The following is a 26088-nucleotide window of genomic DNA, read 5'->3' as shown; positions in this document are numbered from 1 at the left end:
CCAGAGGAGCATGGGCGAGGCACAGCATGCATGAGTCCTGGACTTGAACCCCAGGCAGGTCAGAGTGTTGGAGGGTCTGCGTGGAGAGCTACCAGCTACGTTGTGATCAGACAGCCTTGGTTAGGGGCTACGTGGCAGGAGGCAGAAGGCAGGCAGCAGGAGAGGGTGGTGGACCAGGGAAGAGGATGGTGGTCTGGGCCAGGTGGCGGGTGTGAGCAAGGGGGTCGTGGGCTAGAGAACCTTCTGGACTCAGTGACCAACCCCTGTCAGGGGAGAGCACCAAGGAGGACTCCCAGACAACAGTGTCTGATCAGATGCTCTAGTGGAAACAGGACACACAGGGAGAGTGCTCCAAGCACTCAGAAGTTCCAGGTTTTGTCACATGGTGTTGGACGTGACATGCGATGAGGGGGTGGTCAGCTGGTGGGTCTGGAGTTGAGGGCAGAGGCCTGAGCTGGATGTAAGCCGGGGGTGGGGTGGGTAGTCGGCAGTGATAGCGATGATGCCGAAGCCACCAGAGATCACCCAGGGAGAGGGTGGAGAGGACAGAGCCCGAGGTTCCAGAGGAAGAGGATCCTGAGAAAGAAGGAAAGAGGACAACCAGAGACCTGACCTGGGAGGAGGGAGGCAGCTGAGGGCTGGCGAGAGTTCAGAGGGTTAGTAACCAGGCACTGGTGTCCACCCTCCTGATCCACTCACCTGTGCCTCCAGAGTGGAGAGTGAAGGAGGATAGGTACTTAGAGCTGGGACGGGTGGGTGGCTCCCGCTTAGGGACCGTGGGAAGGCAGGCGGGGATATACACTGGTATCCTCTAGGGGGGGCTCCAGGAGGGAGGCAGAGCTCACTGTGGGCCTGGAAGGCGGGGAGAGGTACAGCTGCCTCCCAGGGTGGGGAAGCCCTGAGGAACAAAGGGGAGCTGGCTGCACGTGGCTGGGAGCAACCAAGGGCCCCCGGGGAGCGTGCATTGCACAGGCGTGTGTGCCGCTGGAGGGTCAGAGGCAGAGTTCCCAGGACGCTGAGAGTGCACCTGGGGGAGCCGTGGCAGGGCAGGCAGCCCTTGGTTCATTCAAACATCTCTGGAGCATCCCTCCGTTCTAGGAGTTTGGGATACACCATGGAACAAAAGGATGCAGAGCGGACATCTCGGCAGGGGGGACATCAGAGAGAAGTGGGCGGGATGCTCCTGGGAGCTGTATCGTGTGCTAGGAACAGCAGGTGCTGGGGGCGTGGGGAGTGAAGTGGAGCGAGTGGGTGGGCCGGGCGGCAGCCTGAAGGCAGCGTGGCGTTGGAGCAAAGGCTCGTGGTCGGTGAGGGAGCAAAGCTGGCTGGCACCTGGGAGACTGTTCCAGGTGGAGAGCAGAGCTGGGCTGGGGTCAGGGACATGCCGGGGGAGGTTGAGGAGCAGCCAGGGGCCCGTGTGGCTGGAGCAGAATAAAGGGAAGCGGGTAGGAAATGGGGAGCAGCAGGGTGGATCCTGTGAGCGTGACACCATGAGCGTGTCATCTGCACTTGGTGTGAAGTGTGGGGCCAAGCAGGGTATAGAGGAGGGGGCATCAAGGGACTTGGTCCTGATGGGATCGCTCTGGCTGTCATGTAGACCAGCCCCTGGGGGTCAGCGCAGAAGCAGGGAGACCGGTTGGGAGCCGATTGTGGCGAGCCAGGTGAGAGGCGATGGCCCCTGGAGCAGATGGCACCAACTGGGTGGTGAAACCGGCCAGACTCCAGGTGGGAGCCCAGGGCACGTCTGAATAAGCCAGGTTCCGAAGGGCAGTGTCGTGGGGTGCCAGGACGAGGAGCAGAGAGGGATGGTGGGACCCTGTGGTGGTTCCAAAGCCAGCAGCAATGGTGGTGTCTTCCCTGGAGCGGCCCCAGGGATGGTGGGGCTGGGGTTGTCCCGGAGCTAGGACAGAGCCATTTGGTTCATTTCCCAGATCCTCTGTGACAACTCTGATTCCCACAGGGTTCTGATGAGGTGGCCTCGCAAGTGGCCTGGTGTTGGTCTAATTAAAAGGAGAAATGAGCTCTGCGTCTGTCTGATGGGTTGGGGAGGGAAATCCGCTGCGCGGTCCTTCCAGGTGGGAAGCCCAGAGTCCTTCGTCGCTGTCCTGAGTGCTGGGATCTGGCTGTGCAGCCTGGATCTGCTCCACATTTGCCCCCCGGCCCCCCAGTACTGGTGTTCCCAAAGCTGGCCTAGGGCAGAGGCCCATGGTGGAGGGACTGTCACAGGAGGTTTTTTTCTGTGGCTACTGGAAGAGAGTCAAAGTCTGTAAGACACATAGGGAAGGTTTCTCTAAAGTAAGTCAATGCTGAAAAATGAACATAACAATAAAGAGGCTACATATGCTCAGAAGCAAGCAGCCATTCTTGGTTTCGGCTAAAAAAAAAAAAAAATTCACAACACAGGGGCACCTGGGTGGCTCAGTCGGTTCAGCGTTCAACTCTTGATCTCAGCTCAGGTCTTGATCTCAGGGTCGTGAGTTCAAGCCTGCATCAGGCTTCACGCTGGGTGTGGAGCCTACTAAAAAAAAAAAAAAAAGAAAGAAAGAAAGAAAAAAGAAAAAGTTCACAACACAAAACTCTTCTAACTTTGTTAGTTAAGAAGCAAATGAAGCTAAAATCAGGATGCCCAGAGGGAGGCCATTGCAGGTGTTCAAGAGGATCAGTCTCTCACTCATGCACTCTTCATTGAGCAAACACCTACTGAACATTTCTTCTGGGCCAGATGCTGTGGCAGGAGCTGGGATGTGAGCTGTACCAGTGGTTCTAGGCAGAAGTGGGGCCACAGGAGGGCTCCGCCTTGGACGGAGTGACCTTTCAGGCTGCCTGATACTTGAAGGAGGAGCCTTGTGCAGACGGGGAACAGCATTCCGTGGAGAAGGTACAGCATGTACAAAGGCCCTGTGGTGGGACAGCTATGCTGGGCACAGCAATCAAGAAGCAGCATGAGGAGGGTAGTACCAAAATCATCCAGGGCCTTATAAATCATATCTGTACTGTGGAAAGTTGATATGATATATATCCCTAAAGCCACGGGAAACCATTGAAACAGCTTGAGTCATGGATTTTTTTTTTTTAAAGACAGTCATTGGGGCAGCCCCGGTGGCGCAGCAGTTTAGCACCGTCTGCAGCCGGGGATGGGATCCTGGAGACCTGGGAACGAGTCCCACGTTGGGCTCCCTGCATGGAGCCTGTTTCTCCCTCTGCCTGTGTCTCTCCCCCCCACCCCCCGTGTCTCTATGAATAAATAAATAAAATCTTAAAAAAAAATAAGATAGTCATTGTTGGCCAAGAGGAGGATGGGTTGGAGGAGCAAGAGGATTGTGGGGAAGACTAGTTAGGAAGCTACAGCAGTTGTCCAGGTGATAGAAGATAGGGGCCTGGGCTGGGACAGTGGAGAGCCAGCAGGGAGGGAGGAGGATAGAGAAGGAAAGGAAGGAGTCGAAGGGAGGAGGTCCGAAGATGATGAGTTGATGCCAACCAATGTCTGCCAAGAGCTTTGTGGCCCTGGGATCATCTGCTGAGCAAGGACGCTGATTTACCCAGCTAGCGTGGACTGAGCACCTCCTCCGTCCTGGGCTCTGTCTGGCTCGCGTAACCCAGAGATGAGTAAGAACTCCTGCAGGCCCTGGCTGAGCTCACCCGTCAGGGGAGGGGGAATGAGACGTTCTCATCCAGCACAGAGTGCATCGGAGGCAAAGTGCTGCAAGAGCGTAGAGACAGCGAGCCCTGAGCCATCAGGGATGACTGCTTGGAGGAGGTGGCATTGAACTGTCTCAGAGAGCAGTTGGGATTTTGAAGAGCAAATGCAGGGAAGGATATAAAGGTGGATGAAAGAGGTGCTCCAGGGGAAAGGAATGGCCTGAGCAAAGGTGGGGCGTCGGGAAGGTCCAAGGCCTTTTGGGAAACTGTTATTATCCCTTTTAGGAGTATAGGGTACCAGGGAGGGTAATGGGAGTGGAGGGGTCTCCAGGTGGGTGGCCCAAGGAGTTTGGATGTGAGTCTAGAATAGCTGAAGGTGAGCAGCTGAGTTAAGCAACCTAGGTGGGGCTTGAAGACTATTAACCTCACAGAGATGGGAAGGAGACTGGTTCCACTGCACATTTGTGTGTCTCTTTGCATCCTGGCTGCGGCAACCATCTCTTTCTAAGATGGCACCAGGACATTGGCCTTGTTTTGTTTCCCTTCACAGATCAATTTGTGGGGACTGATACAGGTTGCCTCTCTGTCCCATTTCTCTCTCTAAATATGGTTAAGTTGCAAATGGGGATGGGGTCTGTCCTCCAGCATGGGCCTTCCTGCAGTCTGTCAAGACTGGCTGTGACCTGGCAGTGGCATCTCTGCTGCCCTTTGCCCTTCAGCCAATGGAGAAGGAATTCAGTAGAAGCTCAAGGTGTCTTGGACCAGCCTGTGTGGGAAGCTGCCAGTGTGTTCATGCTGGGGCCTCCGCCCACCTCAGGGCAGGGTGATGACACCTAGCCCTTCTTGGTTGCTGTTCTTCCAGAAGGGTTCCCCTCCCTGCTGTGTGGACGTTGAGATTATGAATGGGGCTGCAGTTGGTGTGTTGGGCTGCTGGGGGTCAGAGCGGCTGCTTCCCTTCTTACTCCATCCACTTCCACCAGCAGAATGACTGAGTTTAGGAGGTTCTAAACTCTGTGCTGGAAATGCAAAGCTACCTTGAATACACTGAGAGTGTTTTAACTCCTCCCCTTCCTCGCCTCTGATGCCTTCCGTCATACTTCAGGTTCACACTTTTCCAAAGTCAGATGAATCTCCTGCATCCAACACACATGCACACCACACACGCTGGCAGGGAAACAAAAGGAAGGGATGAGGGGGGTGCTGCACTCAAGAAGACTTCAGGTCGCAGAGCTGTCATCATGGTGGGCTTGTTCAAGATGATGTCAGTCTGGTCCACACACTCTTTCCCTCTCTCACCTTGAGCTGACTTTTATCCTACCCGTGGTTCCAAATCAGGGTTAAAACAGTCCCTAGAGTACATTTGGAAATGTGGGGGTATTCATTTTTTGTTGCTGTAGTGACTGGGGTGGTGAGTGCTACCTACACTTTGTGGGCAAGGGCGGGATGATGAATGTCCCGCAATGGACCATTTTACACAGTGAAGTCCCTCCCTTTATACAGATTGCAATCCTGCTGAGAATCTGCTTAGCCATTAAGCCTTGTTTCGAACCAGCCAGCTTGCAAACCCTAACCTGATATCTGGAGGAGAACAGATTCTTTCCATTTTTGGAAAACTCAGGGACCCACTTGGCTACTGTGGAAGACAGTTACTGTCTCTCTGGATGATTCTGTTTGACTCTGGTATGATGTCGTCAGACTAGTCCACATTAATTTTTATTTTTATTTTTTATTTTTTTAAAGATTTTATTTGTTTATTCATGAGAGACACAGAGAGAGAGAGAGAGAGGCAGAGACACAGGCAGAGGGAGAAGCAGGCTCCATGCAGGGAGCCTGACATGGGACTTGATCCCCGGTCTCCAGGATCATGTCCTGGGCTGAAGGTGGCACTAAACCGCTGTGCCACCAGGGCTGCCCCCCACATTAATTTTTAAAGCATTTATGAAACACCTTGCCAACAACCAAGAAGCAAAATATCTAAGACCTGGGCCAGTCCTCAGAGGCTTGTGCTTTGCCTCGTTGAATGGCGAGTCGTCTTTGAGGACCCACTAACTTGCAGGCCCCTGGGAGTCAGAAAATGGGTCCACTCCAACCCTGCATCCACCCCATTGGAGCCTACCGCATGGTGTCTTGCTCACAGAATACTCAATAAATTTGGGTGTGGTAAACTGACCCAAGGTCTCCAGTCATGGCTGTTGACATTCAGGTTGGCTGGAGGACAGGGCTTTTGGTGTCTGTCACCAGGGCTCTTGTTCTACTCAATGCCTTTGAATGTTGGTACATGAAATTCAACTTTCACACGTAGTCTTATGAGATCAGGTACTTTGTTGGGCTACATCTCTACAGACTTCATGTTTTTCTTGATTTTCCTTAGTCATCCTGTCTTAGATCGGGTGCCCTGGAAGCAGAGCCTGAGGCAGGGGTTCAGGTGTGTGTATTCAGGAGGAAGTGGCAGGGAAGTGAGGGAAGCAGGCAGTAAAGGGGAAGGAGCCCGTAAGGGTATGACTTCTGCTGGAAGCCAGCTTCAGGAGAACCCATAGGGAGTGCTGGATTGTGAACAGCTCCAATGAGGAAGCCTTGAGGTGCGGGGCAGCTGTTGATGCCTCCATATCAGTGAATCCTTGACCACTGACTGCGCCAGTGGCCTGCAAGATTGGGGGTCCAACAAGCAACTACTGCACACCCCTCTTAGATGTGAGGAGAGCCTCCATCCAGCTCGATCCTGCACCAGGTGCTCTAAATTTCTTGGCTCTGCTGCGGCACCATCCATCACTATAAAGACCTACCAAATTTCATCTTCCTCCTTTTGAGATGTCAACTTCTCCCCCATCTCGTTCCTTTTATTCCCTCCTTGCCCCATTGCCGCTGAACTCATGCTCCTCCCAAGCCAGAGCCCAACGCCCCTGAAGTGCCCTGGAGAGCCAGAAAGGCACCCTGTGGAGGGGGAGTTTGGGTCTGCGTGGCTGGTTTGCAGAGCCCAGCTGCTCCCTGCCCCTGCCCCCACCACCTCCGGGCTGGAACCCTGCATTCCGGCAGAAATACACAAAGGATTTCAGTCTCATCTCTGAGAACGTTCTGGGCCTTATAACCAGCAAAGCAGTTTATCTCCTTACTCAACCCTAAGATGCTTTCTGCCGGGCCACTTAAAGCCTTGTGGGATTAGCTGGCTCTGACGTGTGCACCCAGCCGGCTCCTCTTTCCGGGACACCCAGCAGGAGTGAGAGCCCAGGCGCTGGCGGCTGATGTTTATCAAGTGCTGGGGCCTCCGAGGTATAGCCACTAAGTAAGACAACTAATTCCTTTTCTTGCTTGCTTTTTTTTTTTTTTTTTTTTTTCCTCTCTCTCTCTCTCTGTCTCTAACACACATCCCACAACTTATCCATCCTCCCTTTGGAAGTTATCCCACTGAGTGCTGGCCCCTGGCAGTTGTGTCACTGCCTGGAAAGTTTCTAGATTCTTCCCTACAAGGTTTTGAACTGGCCAAAATGGGGAGTGAAGTTTAGCAAAGACTGTGGTGAAAAGATGGGATTCTATTCTACATTTGGTAAGAAACTGGTGAAGGGGATCGAGCAGGAATATAATATGATCTGACTTACATTGTACAGAGAACCTTCTGGCAGTGGTGGTGCCGATGGTGCCGAGTGTGGGTTGGGGGCAGGGAGAGCACAGCCAGGATGCTCTTGCCAGGGGTGGGAGTGAAGGTGGTGGACAAAGGGACAGGGCCAGAACCAAATCTGAAGGCCTAACGGACGAGACATGTTTGCTTGGACAGAGGGGTCCATGCGAGAGGTTGTCCGGAAGGACCCCTCATCTCTGAGTCAAGCCACGGGGTGAATGGGTGACTGGGAGGGAAAAGCAAGGAGTTCCGTTCAGGGCAGCCTGCGGACCGTCCAGGTGGAGACACTGAGTCACAGTTGAATCTACAAATCAGCAGCTCGGGGAGGTGCTGGAGCTGACACTCTAAATATGGGAGCTGTTGGCATCTGGCTGGTCTTTGAAGCCAAGGGACTGGAGAGATCTTCTGGAGAAAGAGTATAGACAGAGGTGGGGGCCCGGGGACTGCAGCTGCAGGACCTTTGCCCCCACCACCTTCCGGGAAGAAGCTAAGGTAGGCCAGGTCAAGGCCAACCACAATCTCAGGACCTAAGAACACTGCATGCGCTCTTCTTCCCATTTTTCTAGATGACAGCTTCCTTTTCCTCCTTTATTCCCCAAGAGATAGATTAAAGCTGATCCCTTACCCGGGTCACTGCCCCCAGCCCGCCCGAGACGTAGGGGAACGACAGCCAGAGTGGATACCGCACCAGTGAGCCGGGACCGCAACCAGGGTTTGAAAAGAAAAAGAAAGAAACAATATTTAACCATCAAAGATACTCCACATTTTGAAAATCCTGACTTCTGTATTCTCTTTTAAAAAATCAGCATCTTGAAATGCTGTTGAGGGGGAAGGCTGAGCCAACTCAGAGGGGAGTTCCTCAAGGTGACAGGGAGAGTCTGGGGCAGTGTCGGGTCAGGGAGGGGAGGAGCGAGGCGGGTGGCCTTTGGGGGCAGGGGAGGAGGACAGGGTGCCTGGAGACGGTTTCTGTTCTCTGGTTTGCTTGGTGGTCCTGTCCTTGCGTTGCCCCCAGGATACCTTCAGCAAATGCCTGGTTTTCATCACTGCAGATTGGCTGTGGCGCAGGGGGGTGGGCGGGTAGGAGGGATGCTGAGTTGGCCCAAGGATACATCTGGTTCCAGGACCCCATCACCTCTGGTTTACCTCACCTCCATTCAACAGAAGTACTAGAAAAGCCCCATGCCCACCAGAAACTTGGAGCTAGGTGTGTTTGAGAAATCGGAATGCTTCAGAGTCTAGAAAAGCAGTGTCACATCCATACTACGGATTAACACTGCCAGCAGCCCAGCACCCAGTGATGTTTCTGCAGCGACATGTGTGGGGGTCACATTGAGACCATCATCTCACATCAAGACCATAGAAAACCTCCCTTCCTTGCAGCTCAGGTTTTGCTACCAAACTACTTTGGGCAACAGCAGACTACCTTTGGGGTTTAGAAGTGACAAATAAAAGGTTGAGCTCCTTGCATTTGAAAAACAGCGTCTCCTGAACTGGCTAGATAAATCATGGAACAGCCATACAGTGGCATTCCATTCAGTTCTTAAAAAAGAAAAAAAGAAAGAAAAAGAAAAGAAAGAAAAGGGGGAAAAAAAGCAGCTCAATTCATACCGATGTGAAAGCTTTGCCAAAATATACTAAGTGGAATATATATTCTAGGTCAGTAATGACAGCCTCCCTGGTGTGGGGGGGTGTGTGGAGGGGTGGGGTGCTGGTCTTAGTCTAGGAGGGATGCTATAACAAAATATCGTAGACTGGGGGGCTTATAAACAACAGCAATTTAATTGTCACAGATCTGGAGGCCAGGAAGTCCACGATCAAGGCACAGGCAGGTTTGGTGTCTGGTGAAGGTGCCTCTCCTGGTTCATAGACGATATCTTATGGCATCCTGCTACGGCAGAAGGGGCGAGATCGCTCGGAGGTCTCTTTATGAGGTCACTAATCCCGTTCGTGGGAGCTCCACCCTCATGAACTCATCACCTCTCAAAGACCCCACATCCTCATCACCATAAGGGTTAGGTTTTAACATATGAATTTAGGGGTGGGGGGGGCATTAGAGGGGCTCTCACTTGGAATATATAAAAAAAACACTCTCAAAGGATACATCAGCAATTGGTTAGGGTAGTGCTGGCCTCTCGGGAGGGGAACTGGGTACCTGAGCTAACCCCGGGCCTCCTTTCCCTTCACTGACCAGTTTCTGGATGTCTTGAGAACCCTCGGGGTTATCGATCATATTTTACAGTTCAGAAGATTCCTCAGAATTGGGGAATGTCTGCATCAGAAGAGCTTTTGAGGCTTCACCCTGTCTGTATGAGGCGGTCCTCACCCCCAAGGCCCCATTAATGTCCCTGTCAAAGGAAGATGATGGGACGGTGGATTATGGTGACCTGTCTGGCCAGCTGTCAGGAAAAATAAAGAGCAGGAAGCAGCAGCGGGGTTCTTAAGATGCTCCATGTCCATTGGATTTGAGAACAGTGTGTCCAGGGAGCTCGTGACTATAAGGAATCCAAGGAGGGGAGAATTCATCCTGTATGTGATACAGAAAAAATTACTCCCTAATTTCTCTCGTGTGGGGAATTTTACTCCCCTTTCTCATCACTCATGGGTCCAAGGTGGGCATGAAGCAAATTTTGTGCTCCTAGGTCTTCGCCTCAACTCTTTCATCAAGTCGTGCCCTCTGCCCTCAAGAGGAGTGAGTAAAGGGCTGAAGGAGGCTGAGAGTTTGGCTAGGGACACCGTCGTGGAGGTCAGAGGTCACAGCATCTGCAGGCAATGTGAGAATCTGTTCTTCCAGCTGGACCAAAGTGCTGTGCCAGAAAAAAAAATCTGGTCTCTATCAGATCAGTAATGGAATGTGGTAGAAAGATGGACTTTGGCATCAGATTGTCCTGGAATGCTGGGTTCTCTGTTGACTTTTCTGCTCACAGAGTCTGTCCCCACTTCTGTAAATGGGGACAGTGACACTCCCATCTCCCGATGGATCAGGAGACTTGACTCAGGTGGTATGCATGCATGCCGTGCGGCTGAACAAGTGCTCAGCAAGGGGGCTGCTGTCAAGACCATTATATTCTTACTAAGCTGCTTGAAATATTTTGAAAATATAAAGATATTCCTCCATAGAATTTTCTGAAACCTCAGGCAATGGCTTGTCTGCCAGCAGATGACAAATAGTAAATACTAGTTTGAAGGCCCAGAAGGAGCCTGGCATGGGGCACCTGGGTGGCTCAGTGGGTTAAGCATCTGCCTTTGGCTCAGGCGCTGATTCCAGGGTCTGGGGATCAAGCCCTGTGTCAGATTCCCTGCTTAGCAGGAAGTCTGCTTCTCCCCCTCCCCCTGCCTGTGCTCCTGCTCTCTCTCTCTCAAATAAATAAATAAAGTCTTTAAAAGAAAGGAGGAGTCTGGCAGGCCCAGGCCAGAGGTTTGGCATTTTGCACGAACAAGGGTGACAGCGGCACGAGTGTGTAGGTGGCAATCATAGCATCTTTTTACGACAGCAAGGTGTTCCAGGCTCGCATTATGGGACTTAATGCTTCATGACATTTGGTATCCCACGCTCGGATTTGGGCCAGGTCAGAGAAGCCATGCTCCAAAGCGCTTTCCATTTATCAAGGGAAAGGAGGAAAGAGGGTAGGACCATTCCTCCCGTTAGGCAGAGGTGGCTTCCAGTGGCCTTTGAGAAGGACCCCTATGGCTGGGCCCTCCCCCTGGGAAAGATGATGAAGTTCTGCGGGTCAGGGAGGAACAGCCTCTGGCGTATGGTCCCTTCTTCCACCAGAGCAAACAAGACAAAAGAGCAGCGCCTCTTCCCAGCTTGCAAGTTGCTGTGTCGCCCTTGCCAGCCACCCAGGCCAAAGGCCACCATTTCCTGGAAGAGATGATGGCCTGCCCCCTGCCCCTCCGCAGAGTAAATGGGCTCCTTGTTCTCAGATCTAGAATGAACTGGCCTGTGGGTGGCAAAGGCACATTGTCTCCTGTGTTGGCAGAGAGAATTATGGATGCCTTGGAGAATAAGGCGTTCGACTCTTTTGGACTCTGTTACGGGCAGTTCCGCTGTGGAGCCTCTGAGTAGCGGGAGGTCATCGTGGAGGCAACTGGCTCTGGATCCCAAGTTCCAGCTGGAAAGCCATCAAGTTCGACTCCTCGCATCGCTGCCTGGGCTCGGCGAGGTGCACCCTGGGAGGCTGAGTCAGGTCTGCGCTGCCGGCCGTGGCCCCGTGGGAGGCATCCGGCTCTGCACCAAGAGTAGGAGCCAGGGAAGAGCCCTGGACACCTGCCAGGCCCCCAGTTTTCAACTGGGAGCTTTTGTTCCCTGGGGAACATTTGGGCATCGCAGTAGGGAGAGGGGAGCTACTGGCATCTAGTGGGTAGAAGCCAGGAATGCTGCTAACCCCCCCCCCCCCACGGTGCCCAGGGCGCCTGCCCGCCCAGGAACCATCCAGCCCAGGAGGTCAGGAGTGCCTCTGGGCCGAGGCCGGCACTCGGGTTGGGCAGATGGCCATTTGAGGTCCAGACTGATGAAGCGCTTGCAAAAGTCCAAAGGGTTTCTGGGACAGTGCCAGACGCCAGGTTGGGTGGCTCCTTGGAGTGAGCCGCTTGTGCAGAAAGACAAGGAAAAATTCCCGGGCAGGAGCTTGCTGTCAGCCGGGACCTTCAGGCCCATTCCTTGGACAGGCCAGTGTCCCAGAAGGTGTCCAGGGATAGTGCGATCGTGGGGTGTCTAGGCCGCAGGCTGGGCCTGTTTCACCGCAGTGCCGCACCACTCACCACAGAGGGGCGACCAGGCCCGGCCTCCTGCTCTGTTAGCACCTCAAGAAGTGTCCGTCTACTCCCCAAGCTTTGGGGCTATTAAACGGGTGAGCCTGCGTGCCAAGCATGGCCTTAGAATCTGCCCCCGCACGCTTGGGGACCCTTCCAGCAGTGGCTTCGGAAGCTCCGACTGTCACTTTCTTAGCAGCTCCGCAACTTTGCCTCTTTGGCCCTTAGGAATCCTCAACATTCTTACCTATGAAGTGGTAATAATCCCTGCCTAGCAGCCTATTTCTGCAGGAGAAGATATGAGAATAAAAGAATATAACAAGAGGGGCGCCTGGGTGGTGCAGTTGGTTGAGTGTCCGACACTTGGTCTTGGCTCAGGTCATGATCTTAGGGTCGTGAGATCGAGCCCTGTGTCAGGCTCCGCACTCCGTGCTCGTGCAGAACCTGCTTGAGAGGGATCCCTGGGTGGCGCAGCGGTTTAGCGCCTGCCTTTGGCCCAGGGCGCGATCCTGGAGACCCGGGATCGAATCCCACATCGGGCTCCCGGTGCATGGAGCCTGCCTCTCCCTCTGCCTATGTCTCTGCCTCTCCTTCTCTCTCTATGTGACTATCGTAAATAAAAAAAAAAAAAAAAATTAAAAAAAAAAAAAAAAAAGAACCTGCTTGAGAATCTCCCTCTCCCTCTCCTCCCTCCCCTCAACTAAATAAATCTTAAAGAGGATGTGAGAAGGAAGTGCTTTGGAAACAGCTGTGTCAGCACTTATGTGATTCTTCCTTCCCTTTCAGAGGGGCAGGAAACTACTCTTGCTGCCCTTTTGGAAAGGGAAGCAGAGCATCTCACCTCTCATCACCCTGGACCAGCGCCATCCAAGAAACTTCCTGAGATCATGGAAATGATCTATGTCTGTGCTGTCCGGTGTGGTAGCCATTAGCCACGTGCGGCTATTGGATTTTTTAAAATTAATTTTGTTTTAATTCATTTAAGTTTAAGTAGTCACATGTTATATATATATATATTATATCAGAGTGCAGCCATGAACCATTGGCATGGGTGGTTTTTTTCCCTCTTTAATACTGTGGTTTTATCCCAAAGCCACAGACATTTCAGACATTCCTTTTTTTTTTTTTTTTTTTTTAAACAAAGAGCAACTAAACAGTACTGGGTTTTCTCAGCTGTGTCACCGGCCCTTTGTAACACCTGGACCAAGATCATTCTTAGCTCATGCCAACAGGGACCTTTAAACAAGACTTAGGCTTTGTCTAGAGAACTAGCAAAGGGTGATTCTGGGAAGGAATCTGGAACATAGAAAGCTCACATGAATCTCATTGGGATGTGATGTCATCTATCTGATGCTTGGGAAGGCAGGCCAGGACCTTTCGCATTTGGTGACCTGATGTCTGGGGTCACTGACATGGCACCTGTCCTCAGAGCCAGAGACAAGAATTCTTAAAGGAACTGTACCCAGGGGAGACTGGAAGGCAACAAAAGAGGTGGGACTGGGAAGAGGAGAAAGCCAAGTGAGCATCCAGGAGGCCTGGGCCCCATCCTGTGGGGGGATTCTGGAGGATTCCTTATGTCCTACCAGTGGTCCCAGCTGGCAGCAGGGGGCTAGACTGTCCAGCCTAGCTGCTGTCGGTCACTGGTCAAGGACTCTCCTAGGTGTAGGGGAATAAATTTCCAGGCTCCCCACTGCATGTGTATCCACTCCAGCAGCCTGAGGGCAGTCTTCCCAAGAAGGGCTCTAGGTGCCTGAGAAGGTCGTAATGTGGCTTCATATCCCCTGTACCCCAGCACAGGTGGAAAGGACCCCACCTTCTAGTGCTCACCTCCATAGCCAAGACAGAGGCGGGTGGCTGCAGAAGCTGATGTTTGAGTGCCAAACAAACAAAAAGACCCCAAGATGTACCGAGGGGGATCGGGAGGAGGGAGGAGGGGCCAGTGGTTCTCCCATGTGCTTGAAACTGCAGGATGAGGGATGGGATGGAACTGCCTGTCCTTCCTCACAGCTAAGCCAAGGGTAAGCTTGTCATCAGATTGGGAGCCAGAAAGAGCCTTGGAGGCTGCCGCCAAAGTGGCGGGCTGTACCTGCCTTAGAAACCAGCCTATTCCATTGTTGGACAGTTAAAGGGTGTAGACAGTTCTTAGGGATGTTAGTCCTAAATCTGCCCAAATGTCGTTGCTTCTGCTGTTGGGAGAACCACTGAACACATTGTTGTGGTGACCGCCAGGATGATACTTGACAGGTTATCATGGCTGAGCCCCTCCATGGCTGAACCCCAATCTTCCAGGGAATGGTTGAGGAGCTTGTATCGTTTCAGTGCTCCATCCAGGGTCACTTAGCACATGTGATACGCACAAGGCAATATCCAAACTCCGGTCAGTCCTCTGTGCTTTCGCTGTGTCATCACACTGTCATTGTTAAAATTCTCAGGCCGGACAGAGCCTGAGCCCCATGCCTAGAGACCTCCCATCAAGGTATTGGCGTGACATTTGGAGTGAAGCACCGTTCCAAGAAATAATATAGGAGTGGAATGGTTACTAGCAAAATAAAAATTGGGGGTATAATTTCAGGATGCTCTCAGATCACTCTCCTAAGTTTGTCAAAAAGTCTCAGGTTAAGACCACTCCAAGTTAGGTAGGGATAGACAAACCTTTTTTTTTTTTTTAAGATTTTATTTACTTATTCATGAGCCACACAGAAAGAGAGGAAGGGACACAGGCAGAGGGAGAAGCAGGCTCCCTGAGAGGAGCCTGTGCAGGACTCAATCCCAGGACCCCGGGATCACGACCCTGAGCCGAAGGCAGACCCTCAACCACTGAGCCACCCGGGTGTCCCTGCAAATTCTTTCTGTCAAAGGCCAGATGGTAAACAGTTCAGGCCTTGCAGGGCCATACTGTCTCTGTGGCAGTTATTCAGCTTGACTGATGCAGCCAGAAAGCAGTCACGACCATATGTGAACAAGTGGGTTTTCCAATAAAACTTTATTTCCAAAAATAGGTGGTGGGCCACATTTGGCCTAGGGATCAGGGTTTGTCAACCATTGGTCCTAGGTGATCGTGAACCCCTCTTCAACATGATTACAACTGTGTAGACGGAGCAGATTCTATCAGACGAGGCATTCATGAGACCCCATCATGTATTACTCGCTGGGTGGGAGGGAAGAAAGCAATTCAACATCTGTTCAGTATCAACTAGGTAACTGGGGCTCTGCTGAGCATTTCATATATTCTCTTGGGAGCATTTTCCCACCCCAAGGTCATGAGCGTCTCACAAGTAAAGACAAGCTCATTATTCTCGATCAACCATGTTCAGGGCATTATTGTTTTTTGCTTTTTGGTTTCCCGCTGTTTGAACCTAAGGCATGTGGGCAACGAGTGTCTCGGGGAGACCGGAATCAGCAGGCATCGGTCTGGGGGTTCCTGAATTTATGTCCATTCTCTAGTAGACCTGAGCATCATGAGGGCAGGTCCCTTTCTGTTTTGCATCCCCAGGACCTGGCCCGGGGCATGCACGACACAGAGTAGCAGGCTCTTAGCAGACACGAGTGAGGGAATGGATTAGCACGGGAATGAGGAGTTGTCAGGGCCACGAGGGTGGGCTCAAGTGGTCACCCAGGGCCTTCCCCCTGTGGCATCATCTCGTCACTTCTGTGCCATTCTGAAGCTGCCAAGTGGGGACCTTCCGGGCAGTGGGGCATCTGCAGCCCTGGGTGGCAACAGAAGGCTCAGGGCGTCCGGGGAGGGTCCCCGGGGCAAGGAACAGAGAAAGGATGGATTGCAGCTACATAAAGCGAGGAGTGCTGTTGACTAACAAGTCCTGGCCTTCAGGAGCCTCACAAAGAGGGCTGTTTGGGCGAGGAACAAGGGGAGGCGTGTTCTGCAGTGGCCACCAGAAGCATAATTAATTGCACCAGGCAGCGGCCTGCTGTTCTCAGCTCCTGCCCGGGCCTCCGCCCAGATCTTTCCCTTGCATCAGGAAAAGCCGTGGCTGCCCCCACCATGGAGACTGAAACCCAATTCATAATTTTCCTTTCCTAATTAGGCACAGGGTTGATGGAGACAATTATTAATAATGTATTGGGTTGTTTTTTTTTTTTAATGCCCCCCTCAGGAGCCGGGCCTGAGAACAGTGTCCTTGATGATAAGCAGCCACACCGCCACCACGCTGGGCTCCGTGCCCAGGACGCCAGGCAGAAATAAATAAATCAGAGAAGTGAGTGTCCTGTGGAGTTTGGGCAACAGGCTGGGAGTCACAGATGGAAGGGCATGGAGCCCCTCCCCAGGGCTTCAGCAGGGAGGTCCCGGACACTGGGGTCCTGGGGGGCAGCAGAGAGGCTTGGGTGCCCCCTGCCCGTGGCCCCCCTCCTTCCCCTGCTGACCTAGACCAACCCACATAGGACCTTTCCATAGGGCGGCCCCCTCTCCCCAACCCTGTAGGGCTCAGCCTAAATACCACCTCCTCAAAGAGGCTTCCCCGATGCCCAGGTAACACCGAGGTCCCCTTTCCATGCACAGCCTCCATCCCTCCATGGGACCCTCTTGTCTCATTTTGTCCAAGGTGTATCTTTGGGCCTGGATTTGCTTGCTTGTTTCTGGGTGGGGGTTGCAGGTTGGCCCTGGAGCCAGATGTCTGGGTTCAGATCCCAGCTCTACCACCTGCCCCAGGACATTGAGCACCTTCACGAACTGTCTGCCGGTCCTGATCTGGCACTGCATTCACCCCCCAGGCACACCCTCAGCACCCTCAGCCCCAGGCCACCCTCCCTTCACACAGCCTGGGGAAAGCCAGCCTGACCCTGCAGTCCCAGGCATGGGGTGAAGGTGCGTGGGGTGAAGCGGCTGGCCCTGGACCGGACTCACTTTAGGGTCCCTGCCCACCCCACCACCCTGGACACCTGTCCCATCCTCACTCAGCTGCTGACCCCACTTCCTGCTTCACCGAGACAACAGACCGTTGGAAGGAAGGAAGCGACCCCTGAGCCCACTCTGTCACCCACCCATACACTCCTCTCTCACCTTTCCTACATACTGGGGCGCCCACCTGTGCATGGGGCCCATCCTCTCTCCTGGGTCACACCCAGCACCCGCCCACACATCCACATGCACACACATCCACACTTCCGTGAACTTGACCTTCCAGATGTATCCAGAATCCACCCTTTATCCACACCTCCACTGCTGAGCCCCATCTGAGCCACGATCCTGTTCATCTTAGACTATTGACAGTGACCCTCCAGCTTCCTACACACTCCCCCACCCTGGGCCACACACACACACACACACACAGACACACACACGTCTACTCTAAACATAGAGCCATTCAGTCAATGTGAAGTCAGACCTGACCACCCCTTCTCCAATGACACCTCATTTCTCAGTGTAAAAGCTTAAAGTTTTCTCATCTCTCCTGTCCTTCCCTTGCCTGCTTCATCCTGGTCACAAGGGCCTCTTTGCTGCTCTTCAGACCTGCCACATCCCTGCTGACCTTAGGACCTTTGCTTTGGCTCTTCCTCCAGGCATCTGTTCATCTATGTGATGAACCCCCTTTGCTCACCTGTTGCCCCTTGAAGCACCGTGGCTGCCCTAGTTCACATTTTAACCCACCCACTCTGCACCCCAGCACCCTCAGCCCCCCAAAGCTACTCTGTTTAGGGGTAAAAAAGGACATGGTGGTGTCCACGAGGAAAAGAGGCCTTCCTATTTCCCTGCTTCTCCCTTAACAGCAAGGAGACAGTTCTGGAAGCTGCCAGCAGGCTTTTCCTCATGTGTCATTGGCCCGACCTGCATGATGTGCCCACGTCTGAATCAGTTAGGGTCAGAAGGACTGGAACGACCAGACCTGGCTGACACCACTGAAAACCCACCTCCTGGGTGGACACGCCTTTCCAAAGCCTGAGCCTGTGGCAGATGGGGGGACACGGGAACCTCTGGCCGTGGGGGTCGGGGGATTGGAAAGACGTATCACAGGGGGGTTCTATCCCATCCCCAAAGCCTGAGCCAGACTCCTATTAGCAGAGAAGGGGCGAAAATCACCCCCTGGAGCTGAAGCGCACATGCTCACTGCTTTCATCGGGCACAGTGCCAAAGGAGACTTTTCTCTCTATATGTAGGGGCTTGTTCCAGAGGTTTGCATGGTGTCATGGTCTGATCTTGCACTTGTGGCTGTGAAGGCCGGCCACACGCCCTGGCACCTTGGGTGGGAGATGAGTGAGAGGCCCCACCCCGAGCTGGCCCATGGGGGAGGGTGGACGGCCCTGGCACAGGCCTCCCCGTGGATGCCCTGTGCCCGTGAATGGATGGCAGTGAGCTGAGTTGGCCCCTTGTGTGCCAGGAACAATAGGCTCTGTGTGGGGGTGGGGCACGGGGACGGAGGTGCCCCCACACCCCCTCCTTCTGCAGTGAGGCTGGGGGCACCGAGGCAGAGGCAGGGAACGGGCCATCAGCCATGAAGGAGCTTGTGGGAGCCCGTGTGCCTTCTGGTTCCGGGGGCTGGATGTAAGGCAGGGCGGAGATGTGAGGACGAGTCTGCTTCTCTGCGCCCCAGGCCCCTCCTTTGACCACAGGAGACAGGTTCCGTCCCCCCAATGTGTCAGCAGAGCTCCTGGACCCCGCCCCATCTTCATGAGCCCCATGAAGCAGCAGCGTGTTGGGCGAACAGGCTAAGGTGGGGGCCGAGAGTTGAATGGCTCCAAAATGCTCTTCAGACCTTTGGCAATCCGGGGCACACTTTGCCCAGATGGCTGGATGGTGTCTTCAAGACCCTTCCAGTGGGTGGGAGGGCCCAGTACAAAAAAGGGGCTCCCCTACACCCTAAGGGCCAGCTGTGCCAGGAGGCCATCCCTGAGAGCGGGGCCGCGTGACTCCTGTGCGGTGCCCGACACACCACAGTGGTGAGTCCCTGGCAGTGTCACGAGCCCTGGGCCAGCTCCCAACGGGGGACCCCAGTATGGGGTGAACGTGTCCTCTGGTTGGGGAGCGCATTCGTAGGCATCAGCTTCTTGAGGGAAGCTGGTGGCAGCTCAGGGGGCCCTCCGCACACCTGGGCTCAGCGGTTGTGACCCATTGATGGGCCGGAGCGTGACTGTGGGGAGCTAGCAGTGCAGGGTGGCCGCGGGCTGACCGGCCTCCTGCCCGCACAGCCAAGGCCAACTCAGTGTGCTGCCATTTCAGCTCTCGAGTCAGTCGGGAAACAGCACAGGCAACCTTGGCGTGAGTCATCAAAGACTTGGAAAGTTGGGAGAGAAATCTAATGATTCCCCTGAGGCTGAGTGAACACCCACGGTGTCACCGGCAGTGCCTGGCGCTCAAGCTGTGCTCGAGAAATGAGGAGCCGCAGGACGCGAGTGGTTTGGCCACTCAGGGTGGCCACTCAGGGTCAAAAGGCCAAACCACAGATAAATCCATAGTTTCCATCACAACGGATAAAATCCTGTTAAAACAAAGGACGAGGGGGGCGCGCCTGGGTGGCTCAGTAGGTTAGGCATCTGCCTTCAGCTCAGATCATGATCCCAGGGTCGTGGGATCGAGCCCTTCCTCGGGCCCCCTGCTCCAAGGGGAGTCTGCTTCTCCCTCTCTCTCTACCCCTTCCCCGGCTTGTTCTCTCTCTCCTCTCCCTCTCTCTCCCTCTCCCTGTCTCTCTGTCCAATAAATAAATTAAAATCTTAAGAAAAAAAAGGACAAGGCTATAACTCCCTTCTTCTAGGAACCATTGAAAAATATCTTGCAAACCCGAATTGTTTCTCCCCTGCTGGCTGCCCCTCTGATTCATTCCTGCCCCACTGCGTACCCCCCTGCCCGTCAGGCACCTCCTGTGTAGAGCTGGCAGGCAAGGAGATGGAAGTGGCAGGTTCCCGATCGCACGTAAGCATGTTGAGTTGACCACGAATGCTGTCGCAAGCACACTTGGGTTCGAATCGTGATTGTTCTGCTGGCTGTGTGGTCTCAGTTTCCCCACTTACAAAAGGGGATTTCAGTGGGCTCTGCACCGCCGTGACTAGTCGCGTGCCTTGGAATCAGTGCCCAGCAGGTGATGGTGGTTGCTACTCCTCATCCAGGTTTCCTCAAGAACCCTGCCCCTGCTGTCTCATCTGATGGTCACCAATACCTGAGAGCGATACAGGGAAGGTGCTGGTCAGCGGGAGCGCCGGGGTTGGGGGCTCCTGCCTGACCTCACAGGCTCCCCTGGGGCACTGGAATCCTGTTGGTCTGCTCAGGCTCCTTGATACTGTTCAGATGGGCACATTCACAGCTGCTTCTTTTCTAGACACTTCCACAAGATGACCTCCTTTTCATCTCTTTCTAGCATTTGCCACTCGTGCCATTATATATTCCTTGGTAGATTTCTTTGTAGGCTGTTGGCTTCCTCCCCTCTTCTGGGGGGAAACCATATCTGTCGTGCTCACTCCCTGGACTCCCAGTTCCAGCTCCCCAACTTTACGCAGATGTCTGGATCCTGCTGGCTTCTCCCTTCCAGGACCGCTCTTTGCAAACTCTCGGGCAGTGAGCTGGGGCAGCCCAAACTCCTCTTCTTCGTTTCTTGTTCTTCAGAGATAAGCGTCTTCCGTTGCCTTGATGTCTGCTATTTTGAAAACCATTGTCGTATGTGTTTGGTGTATTTTGTAGATGTTTCAGGTGTGTGTTGGGGGGAGGGGACAAATCTGGCCCCGTAACTGTATCTTGGATGGAAGAAGTCTCTAATATGAGCGGCTTTTTTTAAAGCTGTATTTGCTTATTTACTTATTTTTATTATTTATTTTTTATTTTTATTTATTTATTTTTTGCTGTATTTGTTTTAAAGAGAGAATGCAAGCTAGGGAAGAGACAGAGGAAGAGAGAGAGTCTCAAGCAGACTCTGAGCTGACCATAGAGCCCTACTCAGTTCTGGATCCCACAACCCTGAGATCACGACCTGAGGCAAAACCAAGGGTTGGACACCCAACCAACTGAGCCACCTGGGCACCCCCCAAATATAAGTTTAAATGATACATTTCTTGATTAGAAAGAAAGCAGCTCCTTTGATAAAGCAAAACTGAGCCCAGGTGGTTCTACGCCGAGCTCTGTGGTTGTCACTTTTATCATCTTTATGGACGTCAGGAGTGTTTAATGAATACAGTAGACAGAGCTTTATTGAGTAGAGACAGGGAGAGAGGGGGCTGCAACCCCTAGAGGTCAGGACAGCTCCTGCCTTTCTGTCAGTGTTTGCAGAATCTTGGCCACAAGCAAGGGGCGGAACCCCGGCAGTCTCATGTCTGGACTTCACACCCGGCTTGTGTCAGCCTTCCCTGCCTGACCATCTGCCTCTCGTGGACATCACCCTCTTCCTTGATCCTTCGCACCAAATGGCCTCCTCCCCTCAAGCCACAAATAACCTGCACCTCGCACGTTAGCAAATCTGTATGTCTCATCTCCTCTTGGAGTCTGCTGGCCCTTTGAGCAAAGGTGACCAGGTCTCAGCCAGTCCTGTGATGATCTGTGGGCAGCTGGTACCAGACCTGGTAAGGGCACGGTTTCTAGCAAATCCACCTTTGCACTCCCAGCTCCTAGCATGATGCTAGAGCACAGCAGGTGCTCAGCAAATGGCTGGTGGATGAATGAATGAATGAATGAATGAGCACCTTCATGATGCTATCTTCTCAAATGTGCACCATCAGGCTGCTCACGTGCTAAGCTTATCACATCTGCAAAGGAGTCCTGGCCACACCAGTAGGAAGGAAGTTCAGGCAGGAGCAGACCTGGCCTGCAGCCCAAAGCTTGGTGTCCCGATCGCTGGCCCCTGGGAAAAGTTGCTTCTTGATCCTGGGTGTCCGTGTGTGACCTTTTGCTGAAAAGATACTTCTCAGGCTTCCTCCAGCTCCAACAGTTCCTGATGCTTCTTAATGTAAAAAGAATGACTGCAGCTAGGAGACATAAGAATGCATTGTTTGAACACAAGAGCTGTTTTCTTGGCAAAATCCAAGATTTATGCCCCCAGACTAGATTCACAAAATACCTCCCTCTTTGCTCATGTGTTAGCTTCTTGCCTGGAGTAGCTTCCTCACATGCATGTGCTGGGCAGCACGCTGCTGAATAATATCAGGGGCCCGACGCAGAAGGACCCTCTCAAACCAGTCCCCCTGCTTTCTATGTCAATTGTGTTTGGGACGAGTAAGCAAGAAGGAGATCCCCACCTCATTACCAGTGAATGTAAAGAACCTCAAAAGAGACACTCTGAAATTTGGTGTCAGATACCAAAGGCGGTTTCGGATCAACCCTTCTGTTTCCCGTTGATGGTATTTCTCAACGAGGGCCTCAGTGGCTTTTTTTGGAGGGACAGTTCAATCTTGTAGGAATATCCAGGCCCCTGTTGTTTTCTGGAGCTCCTGGGCTCACTTACTGTGACAACCAAAGACAGCCCCCCTCCCCTTATTTCCAGGGACCCTCTGGAGGGGGGCTGCCCGCAGCTGCTGTGAGCCCCGGCCCCCTGTGGGTCCCCTGTGGACAGGTGTGAGGGTCCTCTTGGGCTGCAGGCATGGCCCTTGGGACTTGGCCCGGAGGTGTTACAGTCTGAGGTACAATTGACAGAAGCCAAAATTGCTCCCCTTTGCGGCAAAAACAAGGAGGCAAGCCCTTTGGGGTTGGGATCCCCCTATATCTGGTTGCATTCCTGACTATCATGCACTGACCACTGGAGGGAAAATGGGGCCTGAATCTGTGCTGGGTCACCCCAGGAAGACTCAGCCAAGCCAAATTTGGGACACCCCAAAATGTGGAACTGGGGTAGGAGAGCCAGGCTTCTCGGAGGTTTGCGTTTGATATTTTACAAAACAAAAACAAAAACAAAAACAAAAACACTGAAGAAATTCATCATGGGAAAAATGAGAATCCTCTTGGATCTCCTTTCCCTTATTTTAGAGTTTATTCCTATCTTGAATTTCATATTCTGTATCTTTTCAGTGTTGGAGTTCCCAATGGCCTGACCCGGCCCTGGCAGCCATGTGGCTTAGTGACATCCCTGTCCTGGTGTCTCTCAGGAAGCATTTCTGAACCAGCTTGGTTGTGTGGTGATCTGAGCCCCAGATCTGGGAACCTCACATTTGTTAAAGGGGCTTTAGCACCTGCTCCCTGCAAAGAGCACTTAGTGGCTTGCTGGGTCTCCCCACCCAGCTGCAACAACACCACAATCTGATAACAATTTGGTAACTTAGAACTACTCTGCTCTGCTTACTCCTCTTTAATTGTTCCTGGCAGGCATATACAAGAGAAGAGGCACTTGGGGAAACAAACGGGCAGCCTCTTATAAAGTTACTCACACACACACCATAGGACCCAGTGAGCCCAGATGTTTATCCAGGAAAAACATGAAGACAGGTCTAGGGGAGCCCTGGGTGGCTCAGCAGTTGAGCTTCTGCCTTCGGCCCAGGGCGTGATCCTGGGGTCCTGGGATCGAGTCCCACATCGGGCTCCCTGCATGGAGCCTGCTTCTCCCTCTGCCTGTGTCTCTGCCTCTCTCCCTCTCTCTCTCTGTCTCTCATGAATAAATAAATAAAAATCTTAAAAAAAAAAAAAAAAAGACAGATCTAGACCACGTTTGCAAATGCTTCTAGCAGGTCTATTCACAAGTCAAAACCTGGAAACAGCCCAGGAGTCCACCCACAACAGGTGAATGGATAAACAAATTGTGGTTTCTTCATATAATGGAATACCACACTCAGCAATAAAAAAAAAAAAGAAGGAACTTCTGAAATTTGCGATAACGTGGATAAATCTCAAAAACATCTTGCTAAATAAAGGGAGCAAAGATATAACATACTGCATGATTCCATGTTCGGACTTTCAAGAACAGGCAAATCTAATCTTTTATTTTATTTTATTTTATTTTTAAAGATTTATTTTTATTTATTTATGATAGACATAGAGAGAGAGAGAGAGGCAGAGACACAGGCAGAGGGAGAAGCAGGCCCCATGCCAGGAGCCCGACGCGGGACTCGATCCCGGGACTCCAGGATCGCGCCCTGGGCCAAAAGCAGGCGCGAAACCGCTGAGCCACCCAGGGATCCCCTAATCTTTGATTTTAGAGAGCAGAATAGTGTTTGCCTGCAGCGCAGGGGTTGACACAGGGCAACTTCCTGGGGTGGTGGGAATGTTCTATGTCATGACAGAGGTGTGGCTTAGGCAGGTGAACTCATTTGTCAAAGCCGATCACACTGGACACTTTAGAGGGTTAAGAGTCACCGTATGCGGTTTACACCGTGAGGAGTATGGCAGCAACGTCAATTCTGAGAATGACGGTAGAGACGAAGCATCTGTGGTATCCCCAGGAAACCATTCACTTACTCCCCATGTTCTGTGGCACCCCTGAAAGTATCGATTATTAAGTGGACACAGAGTCTAGGGCATAGTTTTGATCCCTTTACATAAAGCCACAGGTCTTGAAGACTTGCCCAAAGCTAGTAGTGTCTGTATATCTGTCCATCCATCTGTCCCTCCCTGCCCCCCTCTCTCCTCCCCTCCTTCCCTCTTCTCCCTTCTTTCTCTCTTTTCTCCCCTCCACCCCTCCTATTTCTTTTGCAATTCGGGGCACTCCTTTCCAGCTGTGTCTGGACCTTTCAGGGCCTCTGGGATGAGGCTGTGTGATGTCTCCACGGTTCTCAGAAGAGTGAACCAGCTTTGCAGCGGGCCTCGTCCACCCTGTGCTGCGGTCTGCCCCGCACAGCTGGTGCCAAGGTGGGGGTGGGGGACAGGTTCACCCCGGGGACCCCTTCCTTGGATCGAGTAATGACAAAGGCCCCTGTGGCACAGCTCAGATGCTGTGTCAGCGACAGACTCTGCCGGATTTTAGCCAATTGAGACGGCTGTTGGTACTCCCCACATGGGCCGGATCCAAGAAGGGAGACAGGCTGCCTCTTGGCTTACCAAACTGACATTGATGGGCCTCCCTTTCTGTCCTCCCTCCTGGAGCGTGCCCTGTGCACCCTGCTCCCCACCCCCATCCTCGGAGGAAGTGGATCTAATGCCTCAACTGAGAGAATGAGATGTTCTGTTATTTTTCATGGGAAATTAAACCTGACCCTGCTGTCAGTTAGCTCATGCCAAGGGAGGATGGATGGCCCGGGCCTCAGCGTTAACCCCTGCTCAGAGCACGTGTCTGGCGGGGGGCCAGGCATGATGTCACCTGCCGCTGGGGTGGGGGTGGGGACGGCGGCCCAGGTCACAGAGCCTCCATCCCGGGGGCCGGATGACGGTGAGGGCACTGCCGTGTCACCCGCCACGGTCCACCTCCGACGCGGCCGACACCTGCTCCTCCGGGGGAGACTCAGCCTCTTCCTGTGTCTTTCAGCCCCCAACTCTACCTCGTGCCCCGCTGAGGAAAGCTGGTGGTCGGGGCTGGTGATCATCATCGCGGTATGTTGCGCCTCCCTGGTGTTTCTCACTGTGCTTGTCATCATTTGCTATAAAGCCATCAAAAGGTGAGTGCTCACCGGGCCCTGAGCCCCGACGGGGCTCCGCCTGGGCTGGGGCCGCTCCGCCCACCCCCATCGTGTTTTTTTGAAACCATAAAAATTGTTAAGCATTTAACCAGCAGGAAGGATGTACAGTGAAGGCCCATCACCCTTCAGCCAAGCACTGAATGAGCGCCAGTTATGTGTTGGGTCCAGGGCAGTGAGTGAGTGTGTGTGTGAACAGTATCCCTACCTGGAAGCCACATCCTGCCATCAGGAGCTCACTAAGGCGCCTGGCAGTATGGACATAATCCTTGCAGGGTGCCACTGGATGGAGCCACCGGAAGGAGGGCCCACGCTGGTTTGGAGTAGGAACCGGGCTTTGGGGTCAGATCTAAATACCAGTTCAAACCGTGTGACCAGGAAGAAAGCGCCTTAACCTCTGGCCCTCAGTTTCCCTACTTGTAAAATGGGAGGAAAGAATGGGAATGCTCCAGGGGAGTCCTTAATTATGCCAACAGCAGACTGGCTTTCACAGACACTGCTGTCCTTTCTGCACCTACCAACTCACTTTACCTTTCAAAAGTGATCACCAGTCACCACCCCCCCACCCCATGCTGAGCTGGGGGCTGCAGCGGAGTGTGGCTAGCACTGGGGTCTGAGGA

At 53.0% G+C, this 26088-nt stretch overlaps 1 protein-coding gene across 9 annotated transcripts in view; it reads left to right on the top strand.

The window, feature by feature from the left end:
* The window catches only part of PRIMA1 (proline rich membrane anchor 1), a 58630-nt gene that overhangs the window by 20103 nt on the left and 12439 nt on the right, over positions 1–26088 (top strand). For 8 of the 9 annotated variants that reach the window (XR_012002297.1, XR_003232755.2, XR_012002298.1 and 5 more), the window contains exon 4: positions 25321–25450. Coding sequence is in view for 4 of the 9 variants with exons in the window: in XM_025982553.2 (XP_025838338.1) it covers positions 25321–25450 (130 nt within the window). In the remaining 5 variants the exon portion in view is untranslated. Of the gene's footprint in view, positions 1–16116; positions 16219–25320; positions 25451–26088 lie in introns of all 9 variants that reach the window. The other variant, XR_012002296.1, reaches the window with a different exon arrangement.

This window comes from Vulpes vulpes, chromosome 6, assembly GCF_048418805.1.
Source record: "Vulpes vulpes isolate BD-2025 chromosome 6, VulVul3, whole genome shotgun sequence".
NCBI lineage: Eukaryota > Metazoa > Chordata > Mammalia > Carnivora > Canidae > Vulpes > Vulpes vulpes.
Note: the sequence above shows the minus strand (reverse complement) of the source record. Positions and strands in the feature narration are given on the sequence as shown.